The 14,051-nt window shown below is 40.8% G+C and overlaps 1 protein-coding gene and 1 long non-coding RNA gene across 2 annotated transcripts; one reads left to right on the top strand and one right to left on the bottom strand.

The window, feature by feature from the left end:
* Window positions 1–485: 485 nt before the first annotated feature.
* Window positions 486–9,799, top strand: vps4a (vacuolar protein sorting 4 homolog A). Its single transcript, XM_005928399.3, has 11 exons — window positions 486–734; window positions 2,377–2,488; window positions 2,572–2,716; window positions 2,809–2,870; window positions 3,033–3,152; window positions 3,264–3,420; window positions 4,019–4,167; window positions 4,851–4,932; window positions 7,650–7,869; window positions 8,454–8,594; window positions 9,129–9,799. Exons 1-11 carry the CDS (start codon window positions 714–716, stop codon window positions 9,228–9,230), a joined length of 1,311 nt encoding a protein of 436 aa, XP_005928461.1. The 5' UTR covers window positions 486–713; the 3' UTR covers window positions 9,231–9,799.
* Window positions 9,800–11,589: 1,790 nt separating this feature from the next.
* On the bottom strand, window positions 11,590–12,662 carry LOC121814978. The gene is made up of 2 exons (XR_006054700.1): window positions 12,565–12,662; window positions 11,590–12,357 (listed from the first exon to the last, which is right to left on the bottom strand). It is a non-coding gene; the product is annotated as an uncharacterized LOC121814978 (long non-coding RNA).
* Between the last annotated feature and the right edge of the window lie 1,389 nt (window positions 12,663–14,051).

Genomic DNA, 14,051 nt, shown 5'->3' with positions numbered 1-14,051 from the left:
TGTTTGCTCTGGGTATAAACGGAGTTCGTTGTGTGTGACGTCTTCTTTTGCGCATGCGGGCCGCTTTGAGCGTTCACACTAGAGCGCGTTTGCTGTCGCATTTTATTTATAGTGGGAACAAGCAGACAAAAAAATCGGATTTGATCAAAAAAATCGGAATTGAGCATTAAGACCTGCAATGTGAACGTAGCCAAAATAACTCCACCAGAGTGCCTAATTTGGGTCACTTTTGCCGGTCCAAAACCGGGTAAAGGAGCAGGGTTGGAATTGTGACATTAAAAAAAAACAATAATTGCTAAAAGAAATTTAATTTGTAGTTCTAAATAAACTCTAAATGCATTTAGGACGTTTTTTACTCACTTTATGTCTCTTCCACGATGTTATTTCTCTCTCCAACAACATAGGTTACGATTAGATTAGCATGACCAATTATGCAAATTAGGCGATGACGTCATTTAGCGACTTCTAGGACAACCAATAGCGATTTTCCTTACTGAGGAGTTGGCAACACTGCCCCTGTTGGTTGACGTCTTGTTGGGTCGAGCTGTCATCTTTGCTAGCCGCCGCATTAGCCACTGTTTTGTTTTGTCATGACAGGAGCGTGCAGTCCTCGTACAGAACAGGGCTGGTAAAGACATCACTTCTTCAGGTGTCCACCTTTGCGGAGGAACAGAGGACAGAAATCTGCGCGTGTCACATTAAAGTGAGATGAAATGACAACGTCAACATTACAGGTAGGCTGTTGTTAGCTGGCTAACGTTAGCCCGCTTCAGTTTGGTCACAGAGCTAGCCTTTGATTTGTGTATAATTGGAGCAAAAAGCGGGGTTTTTTACAACTCTGAATACACTGGGTTGCGTGCGGAAGAATTTTCTGGAAGCTACGAAGACTCTTCGAGCCATTTGGTAGATAATTTATTTTTTTCCACTGAACGATTAAAGAAAGATTCTAATTCAAAACACAGTTTCCAGCCTGTCGGCTACCTTCATACAAAATAACGGTTAGCTCTTAAACCCTAAGGTGGCTGGATGTACTGCAAGCTAAATTGCTAACAAAACAGCCGATAGTAAGATTGCCTTGGTTTGGTGTTACAATAAATATGTCGTCTAGATTACATATTATAGAAACGATAGGCTTTGTTGCGGGTACTACTGGCTGTGCCTCGCCTGTAGGGTGTTTCTAACGGTATCTGCTGTCACCGTTAGCCGGCCTGTATGGCCCTGCTCGCTCAGTTAAAAGGACAGAAAACAAAGCGTTGCTGTTTTGGGGGGACTATTTTAGTCTGACGACTGGCTTTATAAGCAGCACAGTGAATATTTGTCTTAAGGAATAGCTTGTTCTTTGTTTTAATAATAATAACAACTTTTGTTTATCACTTTTAAATAAATAGAGTTACAAAGTGTTTCACAGTTTAAATAAAACCAGACATTAAACACAAGTGAATATGTTCCAGCACATGGTCTTGCATTTATCGAAATATATATACGCAACTTTTATACATACATCAGATGTAAACCTATAGCCAAAAATAATAGGAGAAAGATTGTTTTTCTTTTCTTTGCTTTTCGTTTCTTTTTTTAAAGTAACTTATATAAAGTTCTCAGTAATCCTATAAAACAAACCACAGGTTCAGCTGACCTGAATTACTGAGAAATGCTGTTCCAGAGTTTAGGTGTAACCTGAAAACCTGGGCACCTCTGTTTTTAACAGTTAAGAGCGTGATTAGATGATCTGAGATACTTAAAGATGTTGTAAATTCTCAGTAGCTCTCCATGTTTATGCGAGAGCTAAGCCATGTAGGACTTTATGCTATTAATACAATTTTGAATTTCACTGGAAGCCAGTGAAGGGATGCAAAAATAAGTGGGAGACAGTTACAGTGTGTACTAAAAGTTCTGGATGATTGGGTGGGAAAAAAAAATGGTTTCATGTTTGCAATGTTTCTTTAATGAAAGAAAGCTGGGCGAGCTTTGAAATGTGAGATTTAAATATACTAAGTAATAACGAATGATGCTAAGGTTCTTGGCAGATGATTTGATATTATCAGCGAGCAGGCTGACTGGCTGACTTCCTCGGCGAATCAGTCAGGGCCGGACACAAGAGCCTTGGTTTTGTCAGGACTGAGATGAAAGAACTATTTTAAAGTTAGTAATGGTAGTGAAGCATTCCCTCGGGAACCAAAGGCTGTTGAGCTTGAACTAACAGAAAGGTACAGCTGTGTATTGTGTGCATATCAATGATAGCAGGTGCATTTAAAGCTATTAAGCAGATGGCCCAGGTATAATATACACAGTGAAAACAAAACTGTGTTTATGACATGTGTTTATTGCCTGTTTTTGACTCCATGGTTTAACATTATATCTCTGCATCTGCTACAGAAAGCCATTGATCTTGTCACTAAAGCCACAGAGGAGGACAAGGCGAAAAATTATGAGGAGGCTCTGCGCCTGTACCAGCATGCTGTGGAATATTTCCTACATGCCATAAAATGTAAGTATCTTATCTTGACAGGTAGCTGAGCTCTTTGTGTTTTGCATACACCTTGCTGATGGCAACATCTTCTCTTACTCCAGATGAGGCCCACAGCGACAAGGCGAAGGAGAGTATACGAGCAAAATGTATGCAGTACCTGGACAGAGCAGAGAAACTGAAGGACTATCTGAAGAATAAAGACAAACAGGGCAAGAAGCCTGTCAAAGAAGCACAGAGCAATGACAAGTATGATGTCCTTTTTTTTTTTTGTATGTTTAAATGTAAAAAAAAACAACAACATTTTAGGCTTTATTGGATTTTTATGTTCCGTGTTCTAGGAGTGACAGTGACAGTGAGGGTGAAAACCCTGAGAAGAAAAAACTGCAGGAGCAGCTTATGGGTGAGTGGCCTTGGGGGGGATTTAACCCCATCATGTGGAGCTAAATATTTATTTATGATATTATTTCTTACAATTTTCTTTGGTTTTGTCATAATCAAACAGCCGTGTCTATTAATTGCATCCCAGTAGGTGTGTCATCATTACTGTTTTTTGTGTGTGTAGGTGCTATTGTAATGGAGAAACCCAATGTGAGGTGGAATGATGTTGCTGGGCTGGAAGGAGCTAAGGAAGCTTTGAAGGAAGCAGTCATCCTGCCCATCAAATTTCCTCACCTTTTCACAGGTACTGTAGGTCTCAAGTCTCTTCATTCTGTTTAAACCCAGTAAGCAGTCATATACTGATATCAACACTACTTTAAAGACAAACTTTTCTTCTGTGTCTTTTGTTTCTCAGGCAAACGGACCCCATGGAGAGGCATCCTGCTCTTCGGTCCTCCGGGAACAGGAAAGTCATACCTGGCCAAGGCGGTGGCCACCGAGGCCAACAACTCCACCTTCTTCTCTGTCTCCTCCTCAGACCTCATGTCGAAGTGGCTGGGAGAGAGTGAGAAGTATGTTTTCAATGCGTCATTTCAATTCAGTGTAATTTACAATTCACAACAACTCTCATCTCAACGTGCTAGAAATTGTCATGTAAAGGCCGTACAATATTGGAGAGGGAAAATGGATGAACTAGTTTTTCAGCATCTCTCTGAGTCAGGAGTGTTTCTAATTTTTAGTATTGTACACTTGTTTAAGCGAGGTAAAAAGGAAATATCAGAAATGCTTCTAAAGTTCCTCACAGCCTTGGGGACAGCTGTTTTGTTATCCTAGCAGAATATCAATTAAACAGCTCCATAAATATACAACTGTACCAGAGTAGAAACCTGAACTTATAAAGCTGAAACAGTTTTGTAAGAATATTTTTAATAAACAGATTGATATGTGATTTAGCAAGTAGAAATACTGGAAAAAAAACAACTTTGATAACTGAGTATTTTGGAATTTTAATCTTTAAAGGTCTCATCTTAAATTGCATAAAGGTGATGAGCAATAATTACAACATTTGTTACTTCAAAGACTAAATCGATTTCTTAGTAATAAAAAACTAATGGTCTAATATGGCTATCCCTCAGACATATTTACTCCGTCTCTGCCCGTCTCTCTCAGGCTGGTGAAAAACCTGTTTGATCTAGCTCGCCAGCACAAACCTTCAATCATCTTCATCGACGAGGTGGACTCTCTGTGCGGCTCGAGGAACGAGAATGAAAGCGAGGCTGCCCGCCGCATCAAGACAGAGTTTCTGGTCCAGATGCAGGGTGAGTCACACGAGTGCTATCGGATATATGAAGTGTGAAGAATATGCAGTATTAAATAATATTGTTGAAACTTGAGGCACAGCCATTTGGAAAAACATGGCGCCTGCAGTGTTTCAAGTCAGATTGATGATGTGAGCAAAGAGGGGCTTTTCTCAGCCTCACATCTGTGTCAGACTGAATGTGCAAGTCTTGTTAACACTTTGTGGAACCTGGATCACATCACCATGATGGATTGAAATAAGGGACCTTAAGACCACAGCAGCCTTTTCAGAGTTCATAGAACCATACGAAACCACAGAACTTCACTGTGCTTGCTCTGCACCACAAGAGGAACTTCTAAAAAACACAAATGTTTGGTGATTTTCTGGATGTCCTTTTAAACAGTTTTCTGATTGTTTTCAACACATTTCTCAGTTGAAGACTTAGTTATTTGTCGCTTATTTGTCTTTAGGTTGAACGATCTGTGGTGATGTCAGGCATGTTCTGTTTTCATAACTTTTCTTGTTAGTACGGTATTCATTCCACAGAATATAAACAATTTTATTGTGTGGCATCAGTAGCTCATCATTGTTTATATTGTATAAATAAATTACACTGACCGTTATTCCTGCTACAGTCGGTTAAGAGAGTTTTCCAGAGTTTCAAAAGAAGTGCTTGTGTAGATTGACACTCTGCTTTTGTAGGTGTCGGAAACAACAATGATGGCATTCTGGTGCTCGGAGCCACCAACATCCCCTGGGTGCTGGACGCCGCCATCCGCAGAAGGTCAGAGGTCATCTCAGATGTTTGTGTGTGTGTGTGTTTGTTTTGTTTATATTCTGTGGGGCTTTTTATTCCAAAAAATGTACTTTTACTGCACTGTTATTATTCATCACAATGGTAATTCTGTCATGTTCAGTGTTGGGTAACAAAAAAGTCAGCGTAACGAAAATAAACTCCACCTAAACTTGGTTTATATCTGACCCAGATAGACTGCAGGTCATAACTTCTTACCTGAAGTTCAGTTCACCTGACACTCTCGGACCAGCGGCCGCTTCGGGTCTCTCCTCCTCCTGCCTCCCTTTCCCTCATCCACCTGCTGGCCTCCACCACTTGCTAATGTTACTGAATCTGTGGAAGCTCCGTGATAGCCACCACACGAAGTAACAAATAACGAGCCTATCTAAATCCCAGTAACGATTAACGCGTTCCTGATTTTGGCATAATAACTAGTTACCGTGCTCGTTACCACAGTAATAACGTAGTTACTGTAACGCGTTACTTAATAACGCGTTAGTCCCAACACTGGTCATGTTACTTCTAATTCTGGTGTGTTAAGAAAACACAAACCTTTGAACACGGGTAGATTCTGATGCTGTTAGTTTGAACCCAAATGGAGAAACCACAGGGCTTGAAGTGTTGTTGTTTTAGGATGAATCTGAAATCTAAATTCTTATTAAATCCTCCTGCATTTGGGGAATATTTCAGAAAGTGATTTTCTAATCTGTTTGTCTAAACGCATGTTAATGTTAAGATTCATACTGCTTTTTGACTGCTGACCATGGTGTCACAGTCTGATGTCGTTTTTTCTCCTCCTTTAAACTACTCGGCTGTTAACAAAGCATTTGTGTGGACACACACCTGAGCTCCAGCTCTCATTTTGAATGCTGACCATGTAAAACATTGTCCAAACTTCTTGTGAGTTGTTCTCTATGACGTTTAGAATTTAATGTTGGCTCCAGATATTTTTGGACAGTGGCATCATTGTCTTTTTACCTTTGTATCAAAACATACTTGGGTTACTGCTAAATGCTTTAAGCTTCAAGTGCAAACATTCAATTCTAAGTTGAGGGGTTAACCCATCATATTGCATTGACCACTGAAGTGTTGCATCTGTACTTTAACACTTTGGTCAGGAAGTGATTTCAAGTGTGCTGTGGCTGTTAATACAGAAAAATAATTTGGTATGGATATTATTAAGATCGTGAGTGGCTAACTATTTTGTACATACTGAGGAAAACACACATGGAAGCACATGGGAAGACCTGGAAAACCACAGACATGGGTGATGACAGGATCTTTTCTATAGTAAAGAAAAGCCCCTACAGATCATCCAGCAAAGAGTAGAGACCAACCTCCATGAGGTGTTTATATAAAGTGTTAAATGAAGAAAAGATTTCAGGAGACCTGCCCACAGGGAAAACAGGAAGGGCCAGAGCTTGCTCGTTGACAGCGACTGAATTTTCAAAATAAGTGCGCATTACCTCGGCTAGATGAACAATTATGAAAAAAAGTCTGTGCTTTGGAAACAGTGCACTGTGTGTGAGATCTGTTAGAAGACGTTGGCTGAGGCTCATCATGTTGTTATGTTACCATGGGCACATTACAAACACAAGCTGCTGGGGGATAGTTCAGCTTATTTAGATGGCCACTTGGAGAAACCAGCAGTACCCAACAACACGTTCATCAGCAGCTACATTTTGCCTCCATTTAAGCACAAAAGCTGAATTCAATGTTAAATTAAAATGTGGAAAAAAGAAAAGTTTCACTTGAAACGAGAAGGATGTGGCTTCAAACAGGAAGTAGTTCCTTCTGTAATTGTTACTGAACAGAGTGAAAGATCGCTCTGATCGACAGCTCTCACCTCACTGAGCAGGGCAGGCAGTATAAAAATCTGCCTCCTCTTGGGAAATAGAGTTAAAGAGTTCCCAGCAGCTATCAGCTTTTCTGTCAGATCTGTACAGGCTTGCGTTTTTGGTGAATAGTGCTGGGAATGCAAAAAGAAGACAGCTCCTGTAAGAAGTGGCACTGAAATCCACAGCTGATTAATAACATCTTAAACTTGTAATCCACTCGGTGTCTTGTGGAAGCATAATCTTAAATGTATACCCAGTTAGAAGCATATGTAATACAAAGTGTATTATAGAATTATTAAAGAAATCAGAGACGCGGCTCTTGAACTCCACTAAACGAGCTTTGTAGGATTCAGAGCTCGATATACTCGCCTTGGAACAGCCCATCGAATTATCATCTGCCTGAAATAAAACATTTTAGCTCCTGTGTCTATAAGGCTACCCACATTTTAAGCCAACTTTGGTTATTATTCATCTGACTGGCTGCTATTTGCGTGCCTGAGACCTTATTAGGGATATCCATTCTTGATGATATCATATCGAGCCAAGCATATAAAAAATGTCTAAAACTAATTCTATATATAATCCTGAAGTCTGAGCTACATAGACTGATTATTTAAAACTTTGGTCGTGTTTAATTTAAGCATCGACCAGTGGAGTGGGATTTATGGCAGAAATAAGGAAAAGCGGTCAATCTACAGCCAGTGAACCCAGTATCCGACTCTGCTTCACTTCCTCTAAACTTTAATAGTAACGAGTTGATTTTAGAGCTACGCTTTGCTTTGTTATACCTTTTCTTGTGTGCTGTTTAAGTGTACGTGTGTTGAGGAGGATCCGTAAGACGGGCTTGTTATTTTTGTTGTGCGTCAGATTTGAGAAGCGTATCTACATCCCTCTGCCAGAGGAGCCGGCTCGGGCTCAAATGTTTCGCCTCCATCTGGGCAACACGCCGCACAGCCTGAGCGAGGCCGACCTGCGGCAGCTCGCCCGCAAAACAGAAGGCTACTCCGGTGCCGACATCAGCATCATCGTCCGGGATGCTCTCATGCAGCCCGTTAGGAAGGTCCAATCTGCCACACATTTCAAAAAGGTAAGAGAAAGAAACCTGTGAAATCTTCAATCTTGGATCTTTGTGATATAAATGAACTATTGAAAGGGGCCCTGTTACCTGGACTTATAAGGTCTTATAAGTCTTGATTAAAGTTCAGTTCATCCTCTGTTAAAAATTAGCTGTTTTAAGCTTGTTTGTAAAAGAAATCACCCCAAAAAACCAAGCCTGTGAGCTCCAGTACCTGTGATCAGCTGCCCTGTGCTTCTGCTGACTCTCAGGTTTTAGTCAAATCTGTCCATGGTATGTAAGCAGATGTTGAGGAATTAGAGCTGCTTTTCAGCTACTAGACAGTATATTACTATTAAAGAGCATCATGACTCAGGCCTGCAGCAGTCTAACAGACTCCGTTACTGTAAATGTTATCAGAATACTGCAAACTAACCAGTTTAACATGAATTTAATTAAGTTATTGTGTTTAGTATGTAGTTGAGATTGAGTTACTAATGTCTCAAAGATCGCCCATAGACTCAGCGGGGTTCGATGAAGCCTTCACGTGGAGGCTGCAGTGTTTGGTGCGATTAATCGGTGCTGCACAGGAGCTTTTTTCCCCCTTACTCCTGCAGGTCCGCGGTCCATCCCGAAGCAACAACCAGGTGATGGTGGATGACCTCTTGACGCCATGTTCCCCTGGCGATCCTGGGGCTATAGAGATGACCTGGATGGACGTGCCTAGTGATAAGCTACTGGAGCCCATAGTCTGCATGGTAAGATGCAGGAACGTGAAGGAAAATCTGTTGTTTCACTAACAGCAGCTTTGATTTTCTTTTAAACTGACATATTACCATCTTCCTTTCCACCACCAATGAACAACAATGACATAGATTATCAGCCAGATTCATTATATATGTAAAACTGCTGAAGGAAGGTTTATAAGATAAGACCTCCTGTGATGTTTGGTTTCAAGATGAGGCTAAGGTGGAGGCGGTGGAGATTAAGATACTAAGATTTTCATTGGGATTATTAATGAGTAATATTACTATTAACCAGTAATATCATAAGGACGGCTCATTGAGCAGTTTGGAGACAAAGTTGGAGAGGTGAGGCTGAGATGATTAGGCTGTGTGCAGACAAGGGATAAAGGATATGTTGGACAGTTTTTCTGCATAAAGAAAGCTTCTGTTGGATTGAAAGGACCTCACAGTGATATACAGTATTTAAATATGCAGTATAACAGTAATGAAATAACAATAATGAACTGTGTGTGTGTGTCCGTGTGTGTCCGTGTCCCTACTTTGCAGTCGGACATGCTGCGCTCTCTGTCCACCACCCGCCCCACAGTTAACACCGAAGACCTTCTCAAAGTCAAGAAGTTCACAGAGGACTTTGGGATGGAGGGCTGAGAGACAGAGCCCCACGTCTCCCGCTCCATCTCCAAGTCCAGCAGAAGGGTCAGACTGCTCCCAGTACCAACACTCCACCCCTCTCCTCTGCACCATCCTGTAGGCTTTCATCTTCAGCTGAGCACTTGGTTCACTGCCTCTCCTGGATTTATAACATGGCGCCAGTCTGCATCTTCGTGTCTCGTCCAGGCCCGGATGTTTGAATCCCTGGAGGACATTGACCAAATGCAGAAGTAGAAAATCTCAGTGTGATTTGGTAGCTGGACTGTAGACTTCCTCCCCTGTCGCCTCCGCGTTTTTCCCCACCCTTTACAGACTGTGCTCCGTTACAGCATATTCACTACAAGAACTGTTCATCTGCGCCGCATTTAATGTGAGGAAACGCATAAAGTTTGTCCCACTGTGAGCCTGTCTCGTCTCCGACCGAAGGGCCATACATTCTGCTGCCGTCATGCAACTCCCTTTGGTATCGCCATGAAGGACAGTGAAGAGAAGACGTTAGTTGTTCTTCCAGGCATGCGGAAGTGTGAAAGCATTTAAGTGTTTTTATTAAACTTGTTTCTGTTTAATGTTTCTGTCTAAATGTTATTTTGATATTTAATGCAGTTAAACCAAGTGAGCGTGTCTGGTTGAGGCCTGTAGCTCCGTGCTCGCAAAAGTCTGAGTGAAGCATTTACATTACCAGAGATGTGCTTGACTGGGAGCCAAGTGCAGCAGTTCCTCAATCTGAAAATACTAAGAGTGATAATTTAAATGAGATGGGGAAAAAAATCAGTATTTCCTGCTTTTCTCTGTTTTCTGTAACTTGAATGTCTTTTATTTTGAAAAGGATGTACACTCTGGGAGATGGATGATTGTCATTGAAAAGCCATTTGTTAACACAGAATTTAATCAACATGAACAAAAAAGCAATGAATACTTTAAAAAAATAGATTTTTAAGAAAGCCCAACTGCTGATGAATGGCTCTATTTTTTTTTCTTTTTTTTTTCTTTTCGAAGCGAATAAACTGATAGATGATGCATCAACACTTCCTGTTTTGAAGCAGCCGTTGGTGGGATTGGTAGCTTTTCTGGCGCATTGGCTGTACATAAATGATGGACATGGCCACGGTGATGTCATTCATTGGCTTTAGTCTTCACATATTGAAGCCCGAGTATTAGCTGCTAAAAGTTTGTGGTGTTTTTGAAGACACAGCTGCAGCACCCATAAGTTAAAATCCAATCAGGTGAATAAAAAAAAATTTCACCTGCTATAGAAACCAAAGCTTGTTCTCTGTAACTGGCCATACTGGCGGTGCATTTAGAGCGTGGCTCAAGTGGCCATTAGTAATGCAGTTTTTGGATCTTTGCCATTGGCTTCCTTTTTTTCGGCTGTGGTCAGTGAGGCTCGTTCTGGAGTTTTCAAACTAAAACAGCTACCGTGGGGCAAACAGTCACACTTTCGCTTCATGTTTAGGAGGCCGTTACGTGTGGAAGAAAGCATCCTTTTGGTCTTTTCACTAAATTTCCTAGAATACACCTAGTCTTATTTAAACTGCGAAGTCCTTCTTTTATGGATGTTCTGTTTTTGATGTTTGAGTTCGTGTTCTGGGTGTTTTCCACTCTTCATTGAAAATATTCAAACTGAGCGGATACATGAGTGAGAGAAATATGCCACAAAGTGCAGTGGACAATAAACAGTCTCATTAAACATGAAAATTGAAGACATCGTGTCTGTGGCACTTTAAGGAAACTAACCTCCCTCACTTGGTTTAACAGCACAAGATAATTAATGCCGACTGCAATTAATCCACTAATATTCACACGTTAGTGGATTAAGAATCAGTCAAGCACATCTTTGTGTTGCTCTGCATTCATGGTCAATCAGTGTTATGGTACATTATTTATATAAATTACTGGTCATGTGTGATGTGTAACTAATCCAGCTACAGTATGTTTATTCTTTATGTATTAATTTTCTGTGATTCATGATGGAGCACCAGTGAGAGGCCTGACCCCCCCCACCCCCCTTTATTGGAGGCAAATGTACAGAGTTCTCCTCCAGGGGCGATGCTGCTGAACGTTTCATTGCTGTTGTCCTAATTTCAGCAGGGAGTTTAAGGAAAGCTGTCCTGCACAGACTCTGACCTCCTGCTGTTATGGCAGGATTGCAGGCGTGCCTGGTGGACTCACTGATGGACTTCTGGAAGCTACAGTAGAATCGCTGCGTGTTTGTGGAGGTACCTGTTGTTCAGGGGAGCTCAGTTATTAACGTCCCTGTACGGGGATTTAACCTGACGCTGGCCATGTTATCATTACTACTAATTTAACCTGAATAAATAAAAACTGAAATTTCAAATGGAAAAAAAGACACTACTGCTGCTTTGACATGTTTTATTATGCTTGTGCATTTCACGTATTTGGAATTTAACACTTCCACCACCATCACACAGTTAAGTGCACACCAATAAGAGTTTCCACAAAACCCGAGATCTCAAATATTTAGAAACAATCTGTCAAAGTGAAGCCTGAGAGGAGTTCACTACAATTAAAAGATTACGCAAACAAAATGTTCAACAATATACACTCACCAGACACTTTATTAGGTACACTCTCCGTGTACTGGGTTGGATCACCTTTTGCTTTCTTCAGAGATTTAGGCCCATATTGAACTGATGGCATCACACTGCGTTCATGATGCAAATCTCCTGTTTGCTGTATTGAATTGAGATCTTGTGACTTTGGAGGGCATTTGAGTGAACTCATGTTGATTGAACCAGTTTGAAGTGATCTGAGCTTTGTGACATGGGTTAGACTGCTGGAAGGAGTTGCAAACAGGTTCTTAACGGATCTGCCCGCAGCCCCATCCTGTCACACATTTCAAAGAATTTGCAGCATGATGAAACAAAAAAATACCAGAAGTGGAGCAGTCAGTTTTCTGATTTTATTTAAATTTACACAGAGTCAACTTTGAGGCCACTGTTCATTTACTGCAGTCATTTGAGCTGTTCCTTCTAAGGAAAATCTTCAAGATTCTGATAAAAACTCCTTCCTTTTACATTTACATCAATCTCATATCTATACAGCAAATGTCAAGCTATAATCACAAGACTGGAAAGACCTAGAGCACAGGTGTCGAACTCCAGGCCTCGAGAGCCGGTGTCCTGCAGGTTTTAGATGTGTCCTTGACACAACACAGCTGATTTAAATGGCCAAATTACTTCCTTAATATGTGTTGAAGTTCTCCAGAAGCCTGGTAATGAACTAATCATGTGATTCAGGTGTGTTGACCCAGGGTGACATATAAAACCTGCAAGACACCGGCTCTCGAGGCCTGGAGTTTGACACCCCTGACCTAGAGCAACCACCTCATTAGCTAAAAGTAGCTTGGAAATGAAGTCCAGTCCTAATCAGCTCCATACAACAAACATCATATGCACTGACAGATTTCATGAAGCAAAACACTGTCTTAATGGCTCAGTCACACTAGATTAAAAATAGTGCAGAATGTTTTCAGAAGACCAGGAAGCTCTGGATTGCCTTGTGGGAGGCAACTTATGCAATCTGTTTATGTAGATGATTCACCATTTTCACCAGTTTGCTGCAGTTTATTATTGATGTTTTATTGCCATCTTGACGTATGAAGTCGCTTTGAAGACGCGGTTGACTGCGACTGGTTACCATCTTGGTCGCCATCTTTGAAGCAACTTTTGAAATAGTTGCAAGTTCACTGTGTACGGTTGTGCGGTGGTCTCCAGCCCACTGTTTTCCTTGGTGTGACTCAGGGCTGATCAGGTAACTTAGCAGTCCATTTTCTTTTTTTTTTTACTTCATCAGCCACTATTACCAACCAACCATCACCAGAGTCCTGTATCACAGCTAAATTACAGCTAGCTAGCTAACCATATCTTCCTTGTCAGTATAGTCCAACTATAATTCATATAAGTAGAAAAGCTATTTGACTAGCTTTATAATTTATTCCACAGCTTAAGTGATTGATGTATAATGTAAAATGGCACCAAGTATGTAATAGCACAAAGCAGCCTACATGGGGTAAACTTTGCTTATTGCACATACTAAGACAAGCGGTACAGCTGCTACATTGCTGCTAGCCCGTGCTGCATGCTAACACAGAGCTCCTTAATGTCTATCAAGCAAAATCAAGCATTCAATATTTTACTCAAGGACACTTGGACAGGACACACTGTCTGCCAGCTGTGAGGATCAAATCTGAGATCTTCTTTATTGTGCATCAAAGACTTTAAAGGCAGATATTCTTAAATTAATCCTAAATTCATCAACAAGAACAACATGGAGGCTATAAAGCTGTAGACAGCACTCAAGCAAAGATCCCAAAGCTCCTGGTCACAGAGCTGCAGAGATAATTATAACAGCACATCCACAGACTGATGTGTAATGTGTCAGGGTGTACACTATAGCACTACATTCACTGCTGGCAAAAATAGGAAAGCGAGGCCTCATGCTTAATCTCATAATTACAAGAAAAGGTCACCACTATCTGAGAAGACAAAGTGTTACACAGTCACAACATCCAGCTTTTATCTCCTTGGTTTGATAGAGTGAGGGCTATTATTGATGTCAGTGAGCAAAAGGACATTATTATAACAAGGCAGCTTTTGTCCATCACAGGACCATTGCTGTCTGTGAGCATATATAAAATAGTGGCTAATGCTGTATGGATTATTTTGTCATTTTTAGATAGTGTTCACATATTCATGAGATCAGAATGGATTAAATGGCTATTCTGTCTTATTTTTATATTTTTATACACTGTTCCTGTTCCAGACATTTATTAAACTTTATTAGATTCAAATTAAACAT

Source organism: Haplochromis burtoni, unplaced genomic scaffold (genome assembly GCF_018398535.1).
Source record: "Haplochromis burtoni strain Fernald_Lab_line unplaced genomic scaffold, NCSU_Asbu1 Contig_112, whole genome shotgun sequence".
Lineage (NCBI taxonomy): Eukaryota > Metazoa > Chordata > Actinopteri > Cichliformes > Cichlidae > Haplochromis > Haplochromis burtoni.
This window is presented reverse-complemented; position numbering and strand designations above follow the sequence as displayed.